The following is a 19305-nucleotide window of genomic DNA, read 5'->3' on the forward strand; positions in this document are numbered from 1 at the left end:
AATTTAAGTTAATAATCTAAAAAAAACCTCAAAACCAATTAAAAAGCTCTCATACCCATTCAGTTAACAACTAAACAAAGCCGCTTGGTGGGACCCAGGGAAGAGCCTTCTATGTGGCGGCCCCGGCCTTCTGGAACCAACTCCCCCCAGATATTAGAATTGCCCCCACCCTCCTTGCCTTTCGTAAGCTCCTTAAAACCCACCTCTGCCGCCAGGCATGGGGGAATGGAGATGCTCTTTCACCCTGGGCCTTTACAATTTCATGTGTGGTATGTCTGTATGTATGTTTTGTTTTTTATATTAATGGGTTTTTTAATCATTTTTAGTATTTATTGGATTATTATTGTACATTGTTTTATTACTGTTGTTAGCCGCCCCGAGTCTCCGGAGAGGGGCGGTATACAAATCCAATAAATAAAATAAAATAAAATAAGCTCAGAATAAATTCATTGGCCAGGGGGTAGTGTCTAATAACCCCAAGCCTGGCGGCATAAATGAGTCTTCAGACTCTTACAAAAGGCAAGGAGAGTGGGGGCAATACGAATCTCCAGTAGGTAACTGATTCCAGAGGACCTCCCCCCCCACAAAGAAGGCTCTTCCCCTAGGCCCCGCCAAACATCATTGCCTAGTTGACGGGACCTGGAGAAGGCCGACTCTGTGGGACCTAACTGTTGGGTCCTGGCATCTCCCTGGAGACAGCCGAGGCATAAGCCGGTTGGTTTACAAAACAGCGGGAAAACAACCTGAGCCTTATTGCTAGTAATATTTAACACTAACCGGTCACTGGGACTCATGTGGCAGAAAGTGGTCCAATGCTACGTAGGGCTTTGTAGTCATAACCAACACTTTGAATTGTGTCAGGAAACTAATTGGCAGCCAGTGCAGACCACTAAACGTGTTCTAAATGTGTGGAAATGTTTTTTATAAAACAAGGGTGACCTTCATTGGTACCAGTATTTAAGCAGGAACAGTGCTACAGGTTTCACCGCGATGACTTTTGTTGGTTATACTGTATTACAAGGGTGGATAAAGCTACGGATCATGCTTCTTTTTGAACTGAGTGAATCTTGCTGTTTCTGTTTTAATGTTTTTTTATTTTGGTATACTAGACATATTATGTTTTGACTCTCTTCCCAGTGCTATCTCAAGCTCCCTGTCTCACGGAGAGCCTAGTCAAGGACTTGCTGATAGAGTGATAAACTGCAGAGAAGTCCTTGAAGCTTTCAATCTCCTTGTCCTCCAAGTGAGTTCTTTCCCATATGCCCTTCAGACTCTCCAATCCCGAATTAACTCAGCAAATGAAGTGCACTGGATACAGTTTGGCAATATGGTAAGGGTCTACAAGTTACAAATAATAATTAGAAAATGTTAAAGTATTCGGAATAGCGTGGATTCAAGTGCACTGATAATAAAGAGGGGGATTGCTTTGTTAATTAATTTTGATAGTTTATTTTCGATATATGGTTGCATTGAAGGAAGGGGTAGTTTTATAAGGTAGTCATCTTATAAAGTACTCCATTTACTAACCAGCCAGATTTTCCATGCCTTGATTTACCTTTGATATCCTAGAACAGTGATGGCGGACCTATGGCACGGGTGCCACAGGAGGCACAGGGAGCCATATCTGCTGGCATGTGAGCTGTTGCCCTAGCTCAGCTCTAACATGCATGTATGTGTTGGCCAGCTGATTTTTGGCTCACACAGAGTCTCTGGGAGGTTGCTTTTGGCTTCCAGAGAGCCTCCACGGGGATGGGGGAGGGCATTTTACCCTCCCCCAACTCCAAGGAAGCCTTTGGAACTTGGGGAGGGTGAAACACGAGCCTACTGGGCCCACCATAATTTGGGAAACAGGCCATTTCCAGCCTCCAGAGGGCCTTTTGGGTGGGGAAGCTGTTTTCATCCTCCCTAGGCATTGAATTATGGGTGTGGGCACTTGTGCATGCATGATAGCACACCTGCACGCTCTTTCGGCACCCAAAGAAAAAAAGGTTTGCCTTCACTGTCCTAGAAATTATTTAACCCCACCTTTATTTTCAGGAATTTAAATTTTGCCTTTTAGTGATGAATTGGATTTCTGGATTGAATTACACAAGAAAAGAAATAAAATACTAGCTAAAATTTCCAACCAATAGTATTTTATAAGAATAACTGACTTCAAAATATAGGAAAGTAAAAAAAAAAGCTAAGAATATTTTTTAAATCTTTGACCACAGAAGGGATCCTCACTTCAAAATCCCTTTTTACTGCAAAAAACCCACAGGCATAAATCACATCATATGAGAAAAACGGTGTCAAGCTTGCATTGTCATGTTGCTGCCATGTGACGTAGCTCGACCTCTTTTTCCCTTTATGGAGCTGGGGTGGGCGTGGGCGTGGCCTGCACATGACGCATCCAGCCCATGGGCTGCCACTTTGACACCCCTGAATCACCCCTGATGTAGAGGAAGATAGTAATCTAGTATTTACTGTACCTAAATTCTAAGAACTGTAAAATCATAGAAGTTAAATTTGGACTTGTAAACCAATAAAGAGGCTTCATAGTATGTGTAAATGAGTCTAAATGCTTGATCCCTGTTAGTAGGCTACATTAATTGGAACCTCCAGACCCATTGGCAGTAATGTAGCTTTTCTCCAGTAAATTGGGAGAAATTAAAAACTACTTTGCGGAAGCAAAAAACCTCACCGGAACACGGGCGTACCTGTGTCTCTGTGCATGATTTCGCTACCTGCATGGGCGCAGCAGCATAACTCCGCTAGAACTCGCAGGACCTCCAGAGTCGCGGAGGCAAGCCCAATTAGGCATTCCAGCTAGTAGCCCACCCCTGTCCTGTGATTTTAAGTGTAGGTGGGTTGCCCATATTCTCAGCTTGTGAATTCAGGGGTATTTAAATGGCCATAATCTTGGGGACTGGTTGTATCGTTCTTTGTTCAGTGCTGTCATAAATTTGAACAATCACTGAATGAATGATTGTAAATTGAGGGTTGTACGATAACTTCAACCTGGTCACTTGGGCCTCTAATGAGACTTTTGGGTGGGCGGATTGGTTGATTGGTTTGATGATATGTTGGTTCTCTTTTGGTTGGATTTTAATTCAGTTATGATTTCTGTTCAGAATTCTATTCTGAAGTTAATTCTGGAATAATACATATGAAGGATTGGAATTATGTTATTTTTCATGTTGCTGTATATCTCACAATCTTTTATTTGGAATTGCAGTGGCTCATAGGGGAAAGATAGTTTAGCTAAACAGCCAGTTGTGTTTAACAGATGCATTGTTCACAATGGAGGAAAGTATTAATGTATACACATATAATTTTGTTCACTCTTAAGGGAGAAAGGGATAAAAGCTCCATGTTTTAAATGCAGGCTAAGTGTAATCTGATTCTGAGACTCACTTTGTTTGAAATGTATCAAACAGGAAGAAATAACCCAAGAGGAGAAATTTTACTTTGGTTTGAATGAATACAGCAAGTCTCTGCAGTGGGGAATCACAAGCCCTCTTCTGAGATGTGATGACATTTTTGAAAAAATGGTGAATACCCTCTTAGAGAGGTAAATGCTTTGGGGATAGTACTTATAGGACTGTACTTATAGGACTGTATGTTAAGGCACTCAGAAAGTCTTTTTTATTTAATACAATTCAATATGTAAATAGGAAAACAGTAAGAATGCTCAGTGGTTCCCAACATGGGGTCCATGTCCCACGGGCCGGGGGAGGGAATTTGATTTTTAATGGGGGCAATTGGAACCTTGTTTAAACCAAGTTAATGTCCTTTTGGACTTCCTCTGTGTGAGTAGGAATTCACTATTTGAATAGTAAGAATCATATGTCACAGGTGAGGGCATCAGAATTTTAAAGATGCTTAGGTGGGAGTGGGGGATGATTAAAAAAAGGTTGGGAACTGATCTCGGTAAAATCTTGCAATATTATTCATATTGAAATCTTTCTGGTATAAATCTGAGGAAGGCTGTTAGAGGTTGTCTTTAAATTACATTGTGAGTGATCCTACCTTTTAATACATGATTGCCGTAGAAGAATAATGCTTTTCTCATGTGTTTCAAAAGGAGTAATATATGATTTTTTAAAAACTTCCCAGTCAAGTTTACAGCCCTAGTATTTACTTTGGAGGGGATGTTTATCAGATCTAGTTCTTTTTTAGCTTTTTAAGTTCAGTGGTAAAATCTATAAACGATTAGTATTTATCTAATTATCATTATTATATTTAAGTATAAATTAATTTCTCATATATTTAACATTTAAAGGGTTTTTATAATGGCTAATAATAAAATTGCATCAAATTGTGGTAATGCAATAATTTTAAGAAATAATTAGTAGGCTTGAAAATTGCTTCCCTGATATAATCTTTCAATGGTATAAACTTATTAATTACTGAGACAGTTTTGAAACAACAATAAGCTGTTGAAGCAAAGCAATGTTTCTTGTTACACTGTAAAGCACAGGTGTCATACTCATGGCATCATGTTGGCATCACATGACATATTACAGAGTTTTCCCCTTCGTGGAACTTGGGTGGGCATGGCCTGCATGTGACACATCTAGCCTGCGGGCCATCAGTTTGACACCCCTGTTTTAAAGAATGACAAATGTATTATTGGTTAATGTTTCCTGGATCACTACTTTATTAGATACATGCCTGTATCTGATTAAAAGGGCATTAAGTTTTTGTAATAATAAATATATTTGTCTCTAAGGTGCCAAAAGGACATTTATAATATGTTGTAAACTTGTTAATTATGATAAATCACAGTGTTAGCTTAGATTTCAATGTTGGTTTACTTTCAAGCACCCACTCATTAAGGAGAATGTTGTTCATAAAATATCTAGTCTTTGGGTTCTTCCAGTACTCTTTGTATAAGTCAGGCATAAGTTCAATTATGAAAATACTAATGCATCTTTTCCAATCCTATAGTACTAGATGTGTTGGGATACAAATACCAGAATTTTCAGCCTATATGCCCATGTTTGTCGGAGGTTATATTAATAAATAAATATTTATAAATATTAATATTACTTCAGTGGAATTTTCTTATGTTTGGTTAGAATGTCTACAGATCATCTGTATGACTGTAACCTTTCAAACTAAAAGTTATATTTAAACACAATGCTTATTTTATTTGTTTGTTTTATTTATTTATTTGTTTTGTCACATACATATTGGTGGTATAGGAAGATATAATAGAGTGGTACCTCTACCTAAGAACGCCTCTACTTAGAAACTTTTCTAGATAAGAACCGGGTGTTCAAGATTTTTTTGCCTCTTCTCAAGAACCATTTTCCACTTACAAACCCGAACCTCCGAAACTGTAACCGGAAAAGGCAGGGAGAAGCCTCTGTGGGGCGTCTCTAGGAATCTCCTGGGAGGAAACAGGGATGGAAAAGACAGGGAGAAGCCTCTGTGGGGCCTCCCTAGGAATCTCCTGGGAAGGAAGAAGGCCTCCACCCTCCCTGTGGTTTCCCCAATCGCACGCATTATTTGTTTTTACATTGATTCCTATGGGAAAAATTGCTTCTTCTTACAAACTTTTCTACTTAAGAACCTGGTCACGGAACTAATTTAGTTTGTAAGTAGAGGTAGCATTGTATTTATATACATGATACTAGTAAAAGAGAAACATTATGACAGGGGATGGAAGGCACTCTGGTGCATTTAAGCACGCTTGTTACTGACCTTAGGAATCGAGATAAATCAACAGTGGATAATCTAAGAGTAAAGATAGGGCCTCCAACTATTATTTTGTTTGTATCAAAATGATTAAAAAAGACCTTTGTTCTTTCAAGGTATCCCAGGCTGCACAGTATGGTGGTTCGCTGCTACCTCCTCATTCAGCAGTATTTGGAAGCTTTGATGGCTCTCACTACCATGTCCTCCCTAAGAGACCACAGCACACCAGAAACACTCAGCATAATGGATGACATCATCTCTGCTCCTGGCAAGGATAAGAATGGACGCGGCCACATGTTAGTGATCCGAATTCCTTCCGTGCAACTGGCAATGCTGGCCAAAGAGAGGCTGCAAGAAGCGCGAGATAAACTAGGCCTGCAGTATCGTTTTGAGATCATTTTGGGGAACCCAGCTTCAGAGCTTATGGTTGCCAAGCACTTTGTGAAAAGATTAAAGGTTAGCTTCAAAGGCTTGTTTATGTGTGACTAATAGCCCAATCTGCTAAGCTTGCGTGGAAGCATATAGCAACCTACTGTTCGATTTCTCTGTTAAACTGAGAAGCCACAGAGATGTCATATTGGACAGAGGAGGGGGATATAATACTGGCATTCTCTCTTCTTTAATGAAATTGTATATATTTTATACATAATTGCATATATTTTATAAAACAAAGGAATCTCTCTTGCAGAATTGTGGCCACAAATTATGAATATTAACTGGCAGACATGAAATTATTCCGATCAGCTTGTACTTGTTCAAGTGCTAATAACGATAGACTATGATAATAGGTCATCACACATTGAATGTTTTTGTACAGAGTTTAGTCCCCACCTAATTTTTTATAGGTTTGTTTTTACAACAGATGAAATTCTTATCAAAAATGGTAAGAAGATTTAAAGACAGATCACGCATAATGATAATTCATAAGCATGCCTAGTGTGAATGTAGCCATTTTTACCCGCCAATTCCAGAGCTACCACAGAGCAAAGAAAAAAGCACCAGAGATTCTATGTCAAAAATAATTTTCTCTGCCATGGAGTTTCTGAAGGTTCTCAGTCTTGTCTTGTGACCTTCAAAACAGCCAGTATGCTTGAATCCTAATAAAAGAGCCAAAGACATGGAAAATACAATTAAAAAAAAGAGAACTGAGAAATTTAGAAAATGCCGTAAGTTCATTTATATAAGGAAGAAAGGATCCACTGTTTGAAGCTGCCATCATTTTCATTGTTTTTGTTCTGAGAGTTGAGTTGAGTTGCAGAAGATTTCTAATGCAAGAGTTTCAATTTATATACATTTCCAGCTGTTTATGTTTATGTTTGTTTATGTTTATTCGATTTGTATGCCGCCCCTCTCCGTAGACTCGGGGCGGCTCACAACACAATAAAAACAGTTCATAACAAATCTAATAATTTACAATTTAAGATATTTAAAAACCCCCATTATTAAGCAGACATAAATACAAGCATACCATACATAAATTGTATAGGCCCAGGGGAGATATTTCAGTTCCCCCATGCCTGACGACAAAGGTGGGTTTTAAGGAGTTTACGAAAGGCAAGGAGGGTAGGGGCAGTTCTAATCTCTGGGGGGAGGTGGTTCCAGAGAGTCGGGGCCACCACAGAGAAGGCTCTTCCCCTGGGGCCCTCCAACCGACATTGTTTAGTTGACGGGACCCGGAGAAGGCCCACTCTGTGGGACCTAATTGGTCGCTGGGATTCGGGCGGCAGGAGGCGGTCTTGGAGATATTCTGGTCCAATGCCATGAAGGGCTTTAAAGGTCATAACCAACACTTTGAATTGTGACCGGAAATTGATCGGCAACCAATGCAGACTGCGGAGTGATGGTGAACAGACTTTTTGATTGCTATCTTCTTCTAGGATTTTTTTTTTCATACAAAAAAGGGTTTCTGAAACAGCCTTCATGGGATTAAAAACTTTTTTTGTTATTCTTTCCCATAGGCATGGAGAGGAAATGAAGAAGATGATTGGTTTCCTCACACTTACCAAGATTTAGAAGGTCTACCTTGCATTGTTGTTTTAACTGGCAAGGATCCATTAGGAGAAACATTTCCCAGGTATATGCTGATTTACTCCACAGTGCAAATATAAAACCTTCCTTAAATATCTAGGTTATTTCCAATTTCTTTCTTTAGGTGACAATCTGGTAATCTTCAACATCACATTTGTAATTTAAGGGGGAAAGGGGGGGGGGAATTTAAGGGAGAAAAACAATGCAATGTGAAAATAGACAGCATTGACTGAAAAAAAATTGATTGTGTTTCAAATCCCTAAGATCATAGTGTGCAATTTATTATAACACTTAAGTATAATACAGTGATACCTCGTCTTACAAACGCCTCGTCATACAAACTTTTCGAGATACAAACCCGGGGTTTAAGATTTTTTTGCCTCTTCTTACAAACTATTTTCACCTTACAAACCCACCGCCGCCGCTGGGATGCCCCACCTACGGACTTCCGTTGCCAGCAAAGCACCCGTTTTTGCGCTGCTGGGATTTCCCTGAGGCTCCCCTCCATGGGAAACCCCACCTCCGGACTTCCGTGTTTTTGTGATGCTGCAAGGGAATCCCAGCAGGGGAATCCCAGCAGCGCAAAAACGGGCACTTTGCTGGCAACGGAAGTCCAGAGGTGGGGCTTCCCAGTGAGGGGAGCCTCAGTTAAATCGCAGCATTGCAAAAACACAGAAGCCCGGAGGTGGGGTTTCTCATGGAGGGGAGCCTCAGGGAAATCCCAGCAGTGCAAAAACGGGCGCTTCGGCTGGCAAAAGGGGTGAATTTTGGGCTTGCACGCATTAATCGCTTTTCCATTGATTCCTATGGGAAACATTGTTTCGTCTTACAAACTTTTCACCTTAAGAACCTCGTCCCGGAACCAATTAAGTTTATTTATTTATTATTTATTTATTATTTAGATTTGTATGCCGCCCCTCTCCGCAGACTCGGGGCGGCTTGTAAGACAAGGTATCACTGTATATGAAAGAAGCCAGCATATGTCTTGTAACACAGATAGAATTTACATTACAATTGATATGAGCTATTATCTGGATAATAGAAATAGTTTTTCTTGGGTTCAGGATGTGTCACAGAAGGCATTTCATTTAGTGAAATTCTCCAGCCGTAAAAAGGCTTCCACTTGGCCCTTTAGCTTCAAATATTTTTATACCAATCTGGTTGCTGTCTAGTTATATGGGATTCAAGTTCCAGAATTTTTAGTAATGATTCTGATATCTGGAAGATTCTGGGGAGAGAAGTCCATACATGTAAATGGCATCATAAAAGGTTGCAAATATTTTTGAACTTTCAATATTTTTGCATAAATATGATTTACAATCTGATCTTTTCTCCATAAAAATCCTAAAACTAAATGAAGAGAGTCTAATTAAATGTATTAATCAAAAACATTAGATTTCTTCATTGATTTGAGGAAAATGATCCAAACTAGTCTTACAATTTAAAACCATCATTTAAACAAAAAAACACACATGAGTAATTGGACAAAATGTAGTTCGACAGAATGCTGAACAATCATGGAGACTGCCTCTGTATCCTAAATATCACAGCAAAACAACTCTTAACAAGTTCAGATTTTATAAAGCACTACAGGTCATTTGAATTTTATTTTATTTGTATAAAAAAATCTGTCCTACCTTCTTTTCAATATTTTGTTTACTTTATTAGAAAAGTTAATGCAAAGTAAAAAAACAAAACAAAACCTCTCCTGCCTGCCTTGTGCATATGGTTCACTTATCACTTGAATAGAATAGAATAGAATAGAATAGAGTAGAATAGAATAGATTTTTTTATTGGCCAAGTGTGATTGGGCAGACAAGGAATTTGTCTTGGTGCATATGCTGTCAACGTATATAAAAGAAAAAGATACATTTGTCAAGAATCACGTGGTACAACACTTAAATGACCAGAATTATAACCCCATCGTCCAGCAAGCCTTTCTATATTGCTTTTTCCCCAGGTCTTTGAAATACTGTGATCTTCGACTGATTGATTCAAGCTATTTAACTCGCACAGCCTTAGAGCAAGAAGTTGGCCTAGCATGCTGCTATGTTTCCAAGGAGGCAATTCGAGGGCCTATCGTCGCTCTTGACCTTAGTGAAAAGGAGCAAGAGAAGACCAGCATTGGTGAGAATGATACTGATGAGCTGTTGATTGACTTGGAGAGGCCACAGAGTAACAGCAGTGCTGTGACTGGAACTTCAGGTTGGTTCTTAATTTTATCATTCACAGTTGCTATAGCTTGTAGTGAATGCCTTTTGTCCAGGAGGCCCTGCTAATCCAGGATATAGCAGAGCTAGTTTTGCAGGGTATAAGAAAATGGGGAAATTTTTAGGACAGAATAGGATGAGTGGAAAATGGAAAGGAATGGACATTGGTGAAGTTTTAATGTGATCCAGATTGATTGTTTCAGATTGGAAGGGATGGAGATGAAAGAGGTGAAATGGGGGAAAGATCAAAAGCAACATGAGAAAATATTATTTTACTGAAAGAGTAGTAGATCCTTGGAACAAACTTCCAGCAGACGTGGTTGGTAAATCCACAGTAACTGAATTTAAACATGCCTGGGATAAACACATATCCATCCTAAGATAAAATACAGAAAATAGTATAAGGGCAGACTAGATGGACCATGAGGTCTTTTTCTGCCCTCAGTCTTCTATGTTTCTATGTTTCTATGGGTATTCAAAGGCAATTCAAGAGGGACCATTATTTAAAGGGGAAGTGTTATAAGCATCCTCAGAGTTGTAACAGTTTCCTCCTTCACTTATTAATGAGATACTCATCCACTCAATAGTCTCCTCTTAGAACAGTGAGCCATTGTAAGGTTGTGAGGCTATGGGAATCACCGACGTCATCATGCGAGAGGCAGCCACTCTAGTCCCTTTACTCATGCATTGCTATTAGGATCTTGGATACTTCTCAGGTGTGAATTGAAATTGTGACAGCTCTCTAGAGTGGCTGGTCAGCTCAAATGCCTGATTCTAAGTGTCCTTTCAACAGGCTGCATTGAATGGTCAGAGGTGGCCTTTTATATGTATTAGGCAAATGAGGGCCATAATGGGCAAGGATTGCATCACACCTGTGGGTAGCTCACTTTATTTGCTAGGTTTGAAGCAGGAATTTTGTAAGTTTCACTTTCTTCCTTTGTTTTTTAAGTCTTTCAAAAATGATATTTAAAAAAGCTCTGTTCATAATAGAATAGAATTCTTTATTGGCCAAGTGTGATTGGACACACAAGGAATTTGTCTTTGGCGCATATGCTCTCAGTGTACATAAAAGAAAATATACATTTGTCAATAATCATGAGGTATAACACTTAAAAGATTGTCGTAGGGGTCAGATAAGCAATGAAGAAACAATATTAATAAAAATCTTAAGGATACAAGCAACAAGTTACAGTCATACAGTCAACATGGGAGGAAATGGGTGATAGGAATGATGAGAAAAAACTAGTAGTAAATAATTGGACAGTGTTGAGGGAATTATTTGTTTAGCAGGAAAAAACTGTTTTTTTTGTCTAGTTGTCTTGGTGTGCAGGGCTCTATAGCGACATTTTGAGGGTAGGGGTTGAAACAGTTTAAGTCTAGGATGCGAGGGGTCAGAATATTTTTTTGTATTTTTCACTTAAAGTAATAGGAAACCCTTGCCAGTTAAATATCACTTAGGTCAGGGGTCACCAAACTTGGCAACTTTAAGACTTGTGGACTATCTTGTCTAGACATAGGACCATACCTAGGGTTCAGTTGACGTCCAGGAAATTGGAATAATGGGATCTAAATTTAGCAATCTCCTTGTCTGAGATAGTTTGATTGTAATTGCATAATATTAGTAGTGGATATATTTTCCTTTATGCAGGATTTCAAATAGCCTTGAATACAGGTGGAAGGCTGAGACATTCTTCCAATTAGCATTATGAAAAAAAGTGATATTTTTTCTTTTCTAAGCCAATGTTACAGATATATTTTCTGATGTGGACTAATTTTGACCTTTATTGACTGTAGCCCAATGAGCAAGGATGGCACAGTCATTGCTGACAGCTGAATAACCGAGAGAATCCTGGCCTATTGTGCTTAGTATTGTGTACATAGTAGCAATGGTATGTAGAACTAATACCAGGGTTGTTTTTATTCAAATAGCTGTTGAGCTCTGTAAAGTCAGTAAAAGTCTTTTTTTCTTTTTTCCCTTTAAAAAAAAAAATAGTTTATTGAGTTTTAAATATAAGGAAAGCGGGGGAGGTGGGAATTTGCGCATGCGTCGAACTAGATAGACGCATCTACAGAGAGCTCCCTAATGTGAATTAGGAAAAGTGAAAGTTAACCCCTGACAACCCTCTCTAGCTTGGTGAAAAGCGGATTGAGGGGGAGCGGATTGAACGGAGCTTTTGAAAACTTTACAAAAAGGAGTCAAAGAAGAAGCAAGTTGCAGTTTTAAACGTGAGTAGGCGGAAAAGTGAGAACAAAGGAAAAATGGCGACTACTAGGGAGCTGGAGGGAAAAATGGATTCACTGTTAATGGCTTTTGCTAATATGGAGCAGCTGCTCCAAGACATGAAAAAGGAAATATCTGCCGTTGGTGCTGGCATTGCTGATTTAAAAGAGCAGTCGAAAACACAAGATCAGAGAATTGTGAAACTGGAGGAGGGGAAAAGTCGCCAGGAATTACGTATAATTAACTTGGAGGACAGACAAAGAAGAGCTAATCTCCGCCTGAGGGGATTCAAACAAGATTTTGCTGAGGGCAAACGTCTTATCCAAGCAATTTACCAATGGTTTGGTGAAAATAACATTAAATGTGATCCAGGTGAATTTGAAAGAGTACATTGGGCATTTGGTTCTCGGAGTCAAGGAGATCAAAAAGATGTTATCGTAAGATTTAATTCGGAAAGGAGAGCAGCAGAAATTTTCAGAGAACTAAAGCAGATTTCAAACTTACATTACAAAGCCATTCCAATACGCATTTTAAAAGACTTGTCTGCAGAAACTCTTAAGATGAGAAACCAAATGAGAGGCGTCACGTCCCAACTATATGAAAATGGAATCCGTTTCACATGGCGTTATCCTGCTACAGTAATTGTTTTTAAAGATTCCAAAGTTTTCCAGGCGAGATCTCCGGATGAGGGGAAGAAACTGCTTCAACAGCTGGGGATCGATTCGAAGGTAATTTCCCAGGCATCAAGAGGAGAAGAGGAGAAGAGGATTTGTTTACGCTCCAACCAATTCGTGCAGCAGAACAAAGAAAAGAGGAAAAAATTGCAGCTCTTCAAAAGGAACTTGAATTACTCCAGGAAAAGGAAAAAAGAGAAGAACCAAGAATCACGCGCCAGAAGAAGAAATAATGAACTGAACTGAACTGAGTTGATCTGCCAACATGGTATTATTGTTCTCAATTAACTAACTTCTTTGTGTATTTTACGCTAACCAACAAGGGGAAAAGAGGGAAGGAGGGGGGGATCTTTCTTTATTGTATTAAAAGGGGAGAGATAGGGGAGGTCTCTAGTGGAACGCAAATTCAGGAGTGCCTCTTGGATAACGGAAATTCTTTTCGTTACCTCCCCTCGGGGTGTGTGTGCAAGGGTAGAGGCACAAGGGTGGGGGTTCATGACAATTAACAAATACTTTTCCAACAGGCTCTGCTTTGCAGGAGGGGGAAATACATTTAAAATTATGTAAATGGGTGAAACAGTGATATTGTCGTTAAACGTAAATGGTCTCTCATCACAGAAAAAACGCTATAGAATTATGAAGCTGGCTAGGGATAGTAGAGCTGATATCTTATTTTTATCAGAAACTCATAAAGGGAGGAAAAAATCAGATAAATTAGTCACCAATAGCGAGTGGCAACGGGTCTATGAGTCGAGAGGGACGGCAAAAAGCAGAGGAGTCGCCATCTTGATTAATCAAAGAATAATATTTCAATTAATTAATATTAAAAGAGACAAAGACGGTAGAATGCTATTTATTAAGGGGAAAATAAATAATAAGCCAGTAACTTTAGCAGTAATCTATGCCCCCAATGTAAATGCAAAACAATTTATAATGAATGTAAAACGGAAATTAGATAACTTTGCGGAAGGCACAGTGATTTTAGCAGGCGATTTCAACTTGGAATTAACAGCAGGGAGGGGAGAAAAGAAAAAGTTACATTTAAATAAAATCAATATGATGGACCTCCATGAAAATATAGTAAACAGGGATACATTTTATTCGGCAGGACACAATAAATTTAGTTGCATTGATTATATATTAATCAACAAAACAGGGGAGGTACAGCTTAAGAAAGCAGAAGTTAAAAGCATTTGGTTATCAGACCATGCCCCACTGTAAGCAGTGATTGAAATAGGTGTTGGTAGGCAACAAAGGATTTGGAGATATAACCCTGTGGTTTCGGCTAGTGAGAAAAATAGACTCAAATTACAAAAGGAATTGAGTGAATTTTTTAGTATTAACGCAACAGGTGAAACTAAGCAAACAATAGTTTGGGATACACATAAGGCTGTTATGAGAGGTAATTGTATTAGCACTGAAGCTTTTATTAGGAAATCCTGGGAAACTGAAAGAGAAAGCCTATTAAAAGAAATAGATTTAATTCAATAAACTTTGAAAATTACAAGAAATAGAGCTTGGAATACATTATTATTATCTAAGAAAAAGAAATTACAATCTCTGGATGAAGAGAGATGGAATAAAATGAAGATGATTGTAAAACAGAGAATTATGGGATGGGGGAACAAATCAATGAAACAAATGGTACATTATTTGAAAAAAAGAAAAGAGAAATCCCATATCTCTGCTTTAAAGGATAAAGAAGGTGCAATAAAATGTAGTAATGCAGAAATGGAAAAAATAATGAGTGATTTTTATGAGAATTTATATAAAAAAGAACATATTACATTGCAAACTATAGAGGTTAATGAGAAATTAACGGAAGAAGATAAACAAAATTTAAATGCAAAAATAACAAATGATGAGATATCTAGAGTTATTAAAGGGTTGAAACCTGCTAAAGCCCCAGGTCCAGATGGTTTTACTGGTGAATATTATAAGACTTATAAGAATGTATTATTACCGCATTTGGAAAAATTGTTTAATAATGTAATTGAGACTTTTGAAACTCCACAGTCGTGGAAAATCTCAGAAATTATAACTATCCCAAAGCCGGATTGTGATTTAATGGACCCAAGTTCCTATCGCCCTATCAGCTTACTTAATCAGGATTACAAAATATTTATGAAAATATTGGCAAATAGGGTAGAGAATATCTTACCAAAGGTAATTGAAGAAGACCAATATGGATTTGTTAAAGGAAGAAAGATTTATGAACCAATTAGAAACGTGGTTAATGTTATACACCATGCTACCAATACCAAAAGAAAATTAGGTATTTTAAAGTTAGATGTGTATAAAGCCTTTGATAAAGTTAACCATGATTACCTGTTTCAATTATGTAAAGATTTAAATATGGGAGATTCATTCTGTAGAATTATAGAAACAATGTATAAGGATAATATAGCTCATATTAGAGTAAATGGCAACAGAACAGAGACGATTAAAATTCAGAATGGAACTAAGCAGGGTTGTCCATTATCCCCAATGTTATTCGCATTGGCAATTGAGGTTTTAGCAAATAAAATTAGAAATGATAAGGAATGGAGAGGTTATCAACTAGGGAAACTCGAATTGAAATTAAATCTCTTTGCAGATGATGCTATAGTGATGTCTGAAACCCCAATTGAAATGATGAAAAGAATAATGACCTTGCTCCAGGAATTTAAAGATCAATCGGGACTTATGGTTAATATAGAGAAATCGGAGATAATTTGCTTAAATATAGGCCCTAAAGAGCAAATTGAGATACAAAAAGTATCAGGATTGAAACTAGGATGTAAAAAAATGAAATATTTAGGAATTTGGTTGTTTAAGAATCCAATTAAAATTGCGACAGCCAACTATAATTTAATATGGAAGAGAATTCAGAAGCAGATAAAAAATTGGAGGGGAAAAGGTTGGGGAGAATTGCTAAGATCAGAGCCCTTAAAGTGATGATAATACCAAAAATGATGCATTTATTTCAGGTTTTACCAGGCACTTTCCCTGGGGCAAAACTGAGAGAATGGGATAGTAAATTAAATTTTTGGAGTGAAGGAAACAAAAGGCCTAGAATAAGAAAAAAATGGCAGTTTGCCCACGAGAAAGAGGGGGTGTGGGGCAGCCCGTGCTTAGTACTATATAGAGAAGCATTTCAAATAGAAAGATTAATGGAATTACAGTTATGGGGGGAAAAGAAGTGGGTGAAATTGGAAAAGGAAATTAATAATATAAATAATAAAGAGCTATTATTTAAAAATTGGAGTAGAATAGAAATCAGTAATTTAATCGACCCTCTGAAAGCATGTTTAGAAATATGGTCCAAATGGCAGGGAAAATGTGGAACTAGAAATTCCAAATTATCAACGTTACACGTATTGAATACAGGTTATGATGTTAATTTAAGTAGAATTATAAAAGTATTAAATAGCAAAGGGATAATGAGAATTGAACAATTATATGAGAAGGACGGAAGAGTTAGCAGAACTCGGTTGGAATGGTGGCTTGGTCAACAGAAATGGCTGCAGATTAATGCAATAAGTAAATACTTAAATAAAAGTGAGAATAAAGAAGCTTTTTTACGAGAAGAAAATTGTTTAGAAAAAATAATAAAAGAAAAGATTAATGAGACAAAAGCCCAAGCCAGTAACATATATAGAATGTTACTGCAGGTGGAAGAGGAAGTAACAAAAAGTTTGACAAGATGCTGGCAAAATGAATTACAAATAGATGAAAGTGAAATGAAAGAAATAGTAGAAAATATATATAAGATTAAAAATACAAGAGTTAAAGAGATGAGAAGGAAAATCTTACACAAATGGTATTACGCCCTGGCACAACTTGCACACTTCCAAGGGAAAGAGAAGGGTAATTGTTGGCATGGTTGCCAAAAGAAAGGAATCTTTATGCATATGTTCTGGGAGTGTGTAGAAATTCAGACATTTTGGAAGGAAGTACAGAACGAAATTAATAAAATGTTAAATATCAACTGGATAATTACAAAAGAAATAGCGATTTTAATTAAACAAAGAAAATTAGGAGAATTCAAGGAAATAAAAACTGCAGTATTGGAAAGTGCTCAAGCAGTAGTGGTATTGGGCTGGAAAGACTCTACAAAATGGACATTACAGAATTGGTACTGGTACATGGTGGATCACATACATTTTGAAATTATGGAAATAAGATTAAACAATTTTGATGAAAACAAATTGGAGAAGCTGATGGTACGATGGAATAATGTGAAAGGTTATATGTTGAGTAGAATCTGTGATGTAAATGTGAAAAATAAACTGCAATCACTCTTTTAGTAATATCTAATGCAAGGTAGAGCCAAGGAAATACAGATAAACAAACCAGAAAAATTTTGAACCCCTTGTAATGGGTGGTGGTGGTGAAGGGGGGTGTTTTGTCTGTTAGGTGATGGGCACATGCACTGTGCATTGTTACATGTTTGTTTTATGTAATCATTTTATAAAAATCAATAAAATTATATTTTTTTTAAAAAAGGAAAGCGGGGGAGGGAAAAACTGTGAGGGGAACGTATACATAATAAAAGGAAATCTATGTATAAACATAAATTCAATTGATATACATCATATTAAATCTTTTATAAACTCAAGTATCTATTACATTGTTTACAAAAAAAAATGTGTTAGAAAACAAGAAGGTGGGAGATAATAGCAGAATATAGAGTATAAAAAGGATAAGTTGATAAATGCAGAAGAGGATAAGATTTAGGGGAGAGGGAAAAGTCTTTTTTCATACATGTTATAGTTAGAATAAAATATTTTGGAGAGACGGGAAAATTGTTTGTACTTCTTCCAAGAGTTATAAATCTCATTGACGAAATAATAAATTTTGATGTGACCATGACCCCAAAATGTTTATCAAACCCTGATTCAGATCTGCTTTTTTGTTCCTCGACAGGATTTCTGTTCTTATTCTACTGTATAAAATTTGTGCTGGGTCTACCAAGTCTTGATTACAAAAATCCAGATTAAACATTTGCTGATTCTTGCTGCATTTTTGCTGATGTCACATCTATTACACCTTTTACAAATTGTAGGAATGTGATGATATGGACTGTTCTATTTACACTTCTGCATGTCCATGTAGTACTACAGAATTCATTTTCTGTTCACGTCTATTTACTTGTCCTCTATTAATCTTTGGTGCTGTTCCAAAGTCCCAGGTGTAAGCAGGATATTTTTGGTATATAAGTTGCAGTACAGTGCATTATGCATTATTATGATGCTGAATAGCCTTCAGCCCTTTCTTTTCCTTCCTTTCAATCTACCTTCCAGGTTCTATAGCAGAAAATGGAGTGAGCTCCTCTAGTGCCACAGACAAGTCTCAGAAACAGTCGCAGTCTATGAACTTCCAGAATGTTGCTACTAGCTCTGTTGATGAAGGCTTTGCTGCTGGAGAATCTTTGAAACAAGAATGTGACTCTCTGGCCAACCAGATAGCCAGCAGCACCACGTCTAAATTGTCATCCGCTTCCCCTTCGGTCAGCCAGACCTTCCGATGGCCTAACCAGCCAGCAAAACATTGCAAGACGCTGCACATATGCTTACCCCGAATCGTGATCTTGTCAAAAGCTGCCTATTGCCTCCTTGGTTCTCAGAAAAGTGGGCAGACGCCATTTTCCTCTGCTTTGTTACCTCACGCTGACGTATCTTGGGTGAGCTCGCTCAGGCCTTTGCTTCACAAGGATATGAGCAGTGAAGAGCAGTCTCTTCACTACCGACAGTGGACTACTGCACGGCAACACCATGCGGACTACAACAACCATGGTGAAACCACTAGCAGCAGGAGTTTTCATCCACGACGGCTGCTTCTTACAGGGCCGCCTCAGGTAAATAGACATTATAGGATCTTCTCCAGCCAGGCTTCTTCCAGATAAGTTGGGAAGATGTGCCTGTGATTTCCCATCTTTAAGTTATGTTGGCTAGGAATTCTGGAAATAGAAATTCCTAAAACATCTAAGCAGGTTAAGGAAGGTGCTGTTAAATAAGAAAGAATAAAATATTTAGTAATTCTTATTTATATATTTATTTATGTATTTATTTATTTATGTATTTATTTATTTATGTATTTATTTATTTATTTATTTATGTATTTATTTATTTATTTATTTATGTATTTATTTATGTATTTGTTTATTTATTTATTTGTCTGTCTGTCTGTCTGTCTGCCTGCCTGCCTGCTTGCCTATCTATCTATCGATCGATCGATCGATCAATCGATTGATTGGATTTGTATGCCGCCCCATGTAACAATCCAATACTAAAACAACTAAAAAAAACCCCAAACCCTTATTATAAAACCAAACATACATACAAACATACCATGCATAAAATTGTAAAGGGGGGAAAGAATATCTCAGTTCTCCCATGCCTGACGGAAGCTTACGAAAGGCAAGGAGGGTGGGGGCAATTCTAATCTCTGGGGGGGAGTTGGTTCTAGAGGTCTGGGGCTGCCACAGAGAAGGCTCTTCCCCTAG

General features: G+C 37.7%; 1 protein-coding gene across 9 annotated transcripts in view; it reads left to right on the forward strand.

Annotated features, from left to right (window-relative positions):
• GREB1L (GREB1 like retinoic acid receptor coactivator) overlaps nt 1–19305 on the forward strand; it is a 211239-nt gene that overhangs the window by 165151 nt on the left and 26783 nt on the right. For all 9 annotated transcript variants that reach the window (XM_070747610.1, XM_070747613.1, XM_070747615.1 and 6 more), the window contains 6 exons: nt 1138–1330; nt 3420–3553; nt 5802–6141; nt 7644–7759; nt 9674–9918; nt 18104–18657. In XM_070747610.1, coding sequence (XP_070603711.1) covers nt 1138–1330; nt 3420–3553; nt 5802–6141; nt 7644–7759; nt 9674–9918; nt 18104–18657 — 1582 coding nt within the window. The remainder of the gene's footprint in view (nt 1–1137; nt 1331–3419; nt 3554–5801; nt 6142–7643; nt 7760–9673; nt 9919–18103; nt 18658–19305) is intronic.

Source organism: Erythrolamprus reginae, chromosome 3, assembly GCF_031021105.1.
Source record: "Erythrolamprus reginae isolate rEryReg1 chromosome 3, rEryReg1.hap1, whole genome shotgun sequence".
In the NCBI taxonomy this organism is placed as follows: Eukaryota; Metazoa; Chordata; class Lepidosauria; order Squamata; family Dipsadidae; genus Erythrolamprus; species Erythrolamprus reginae.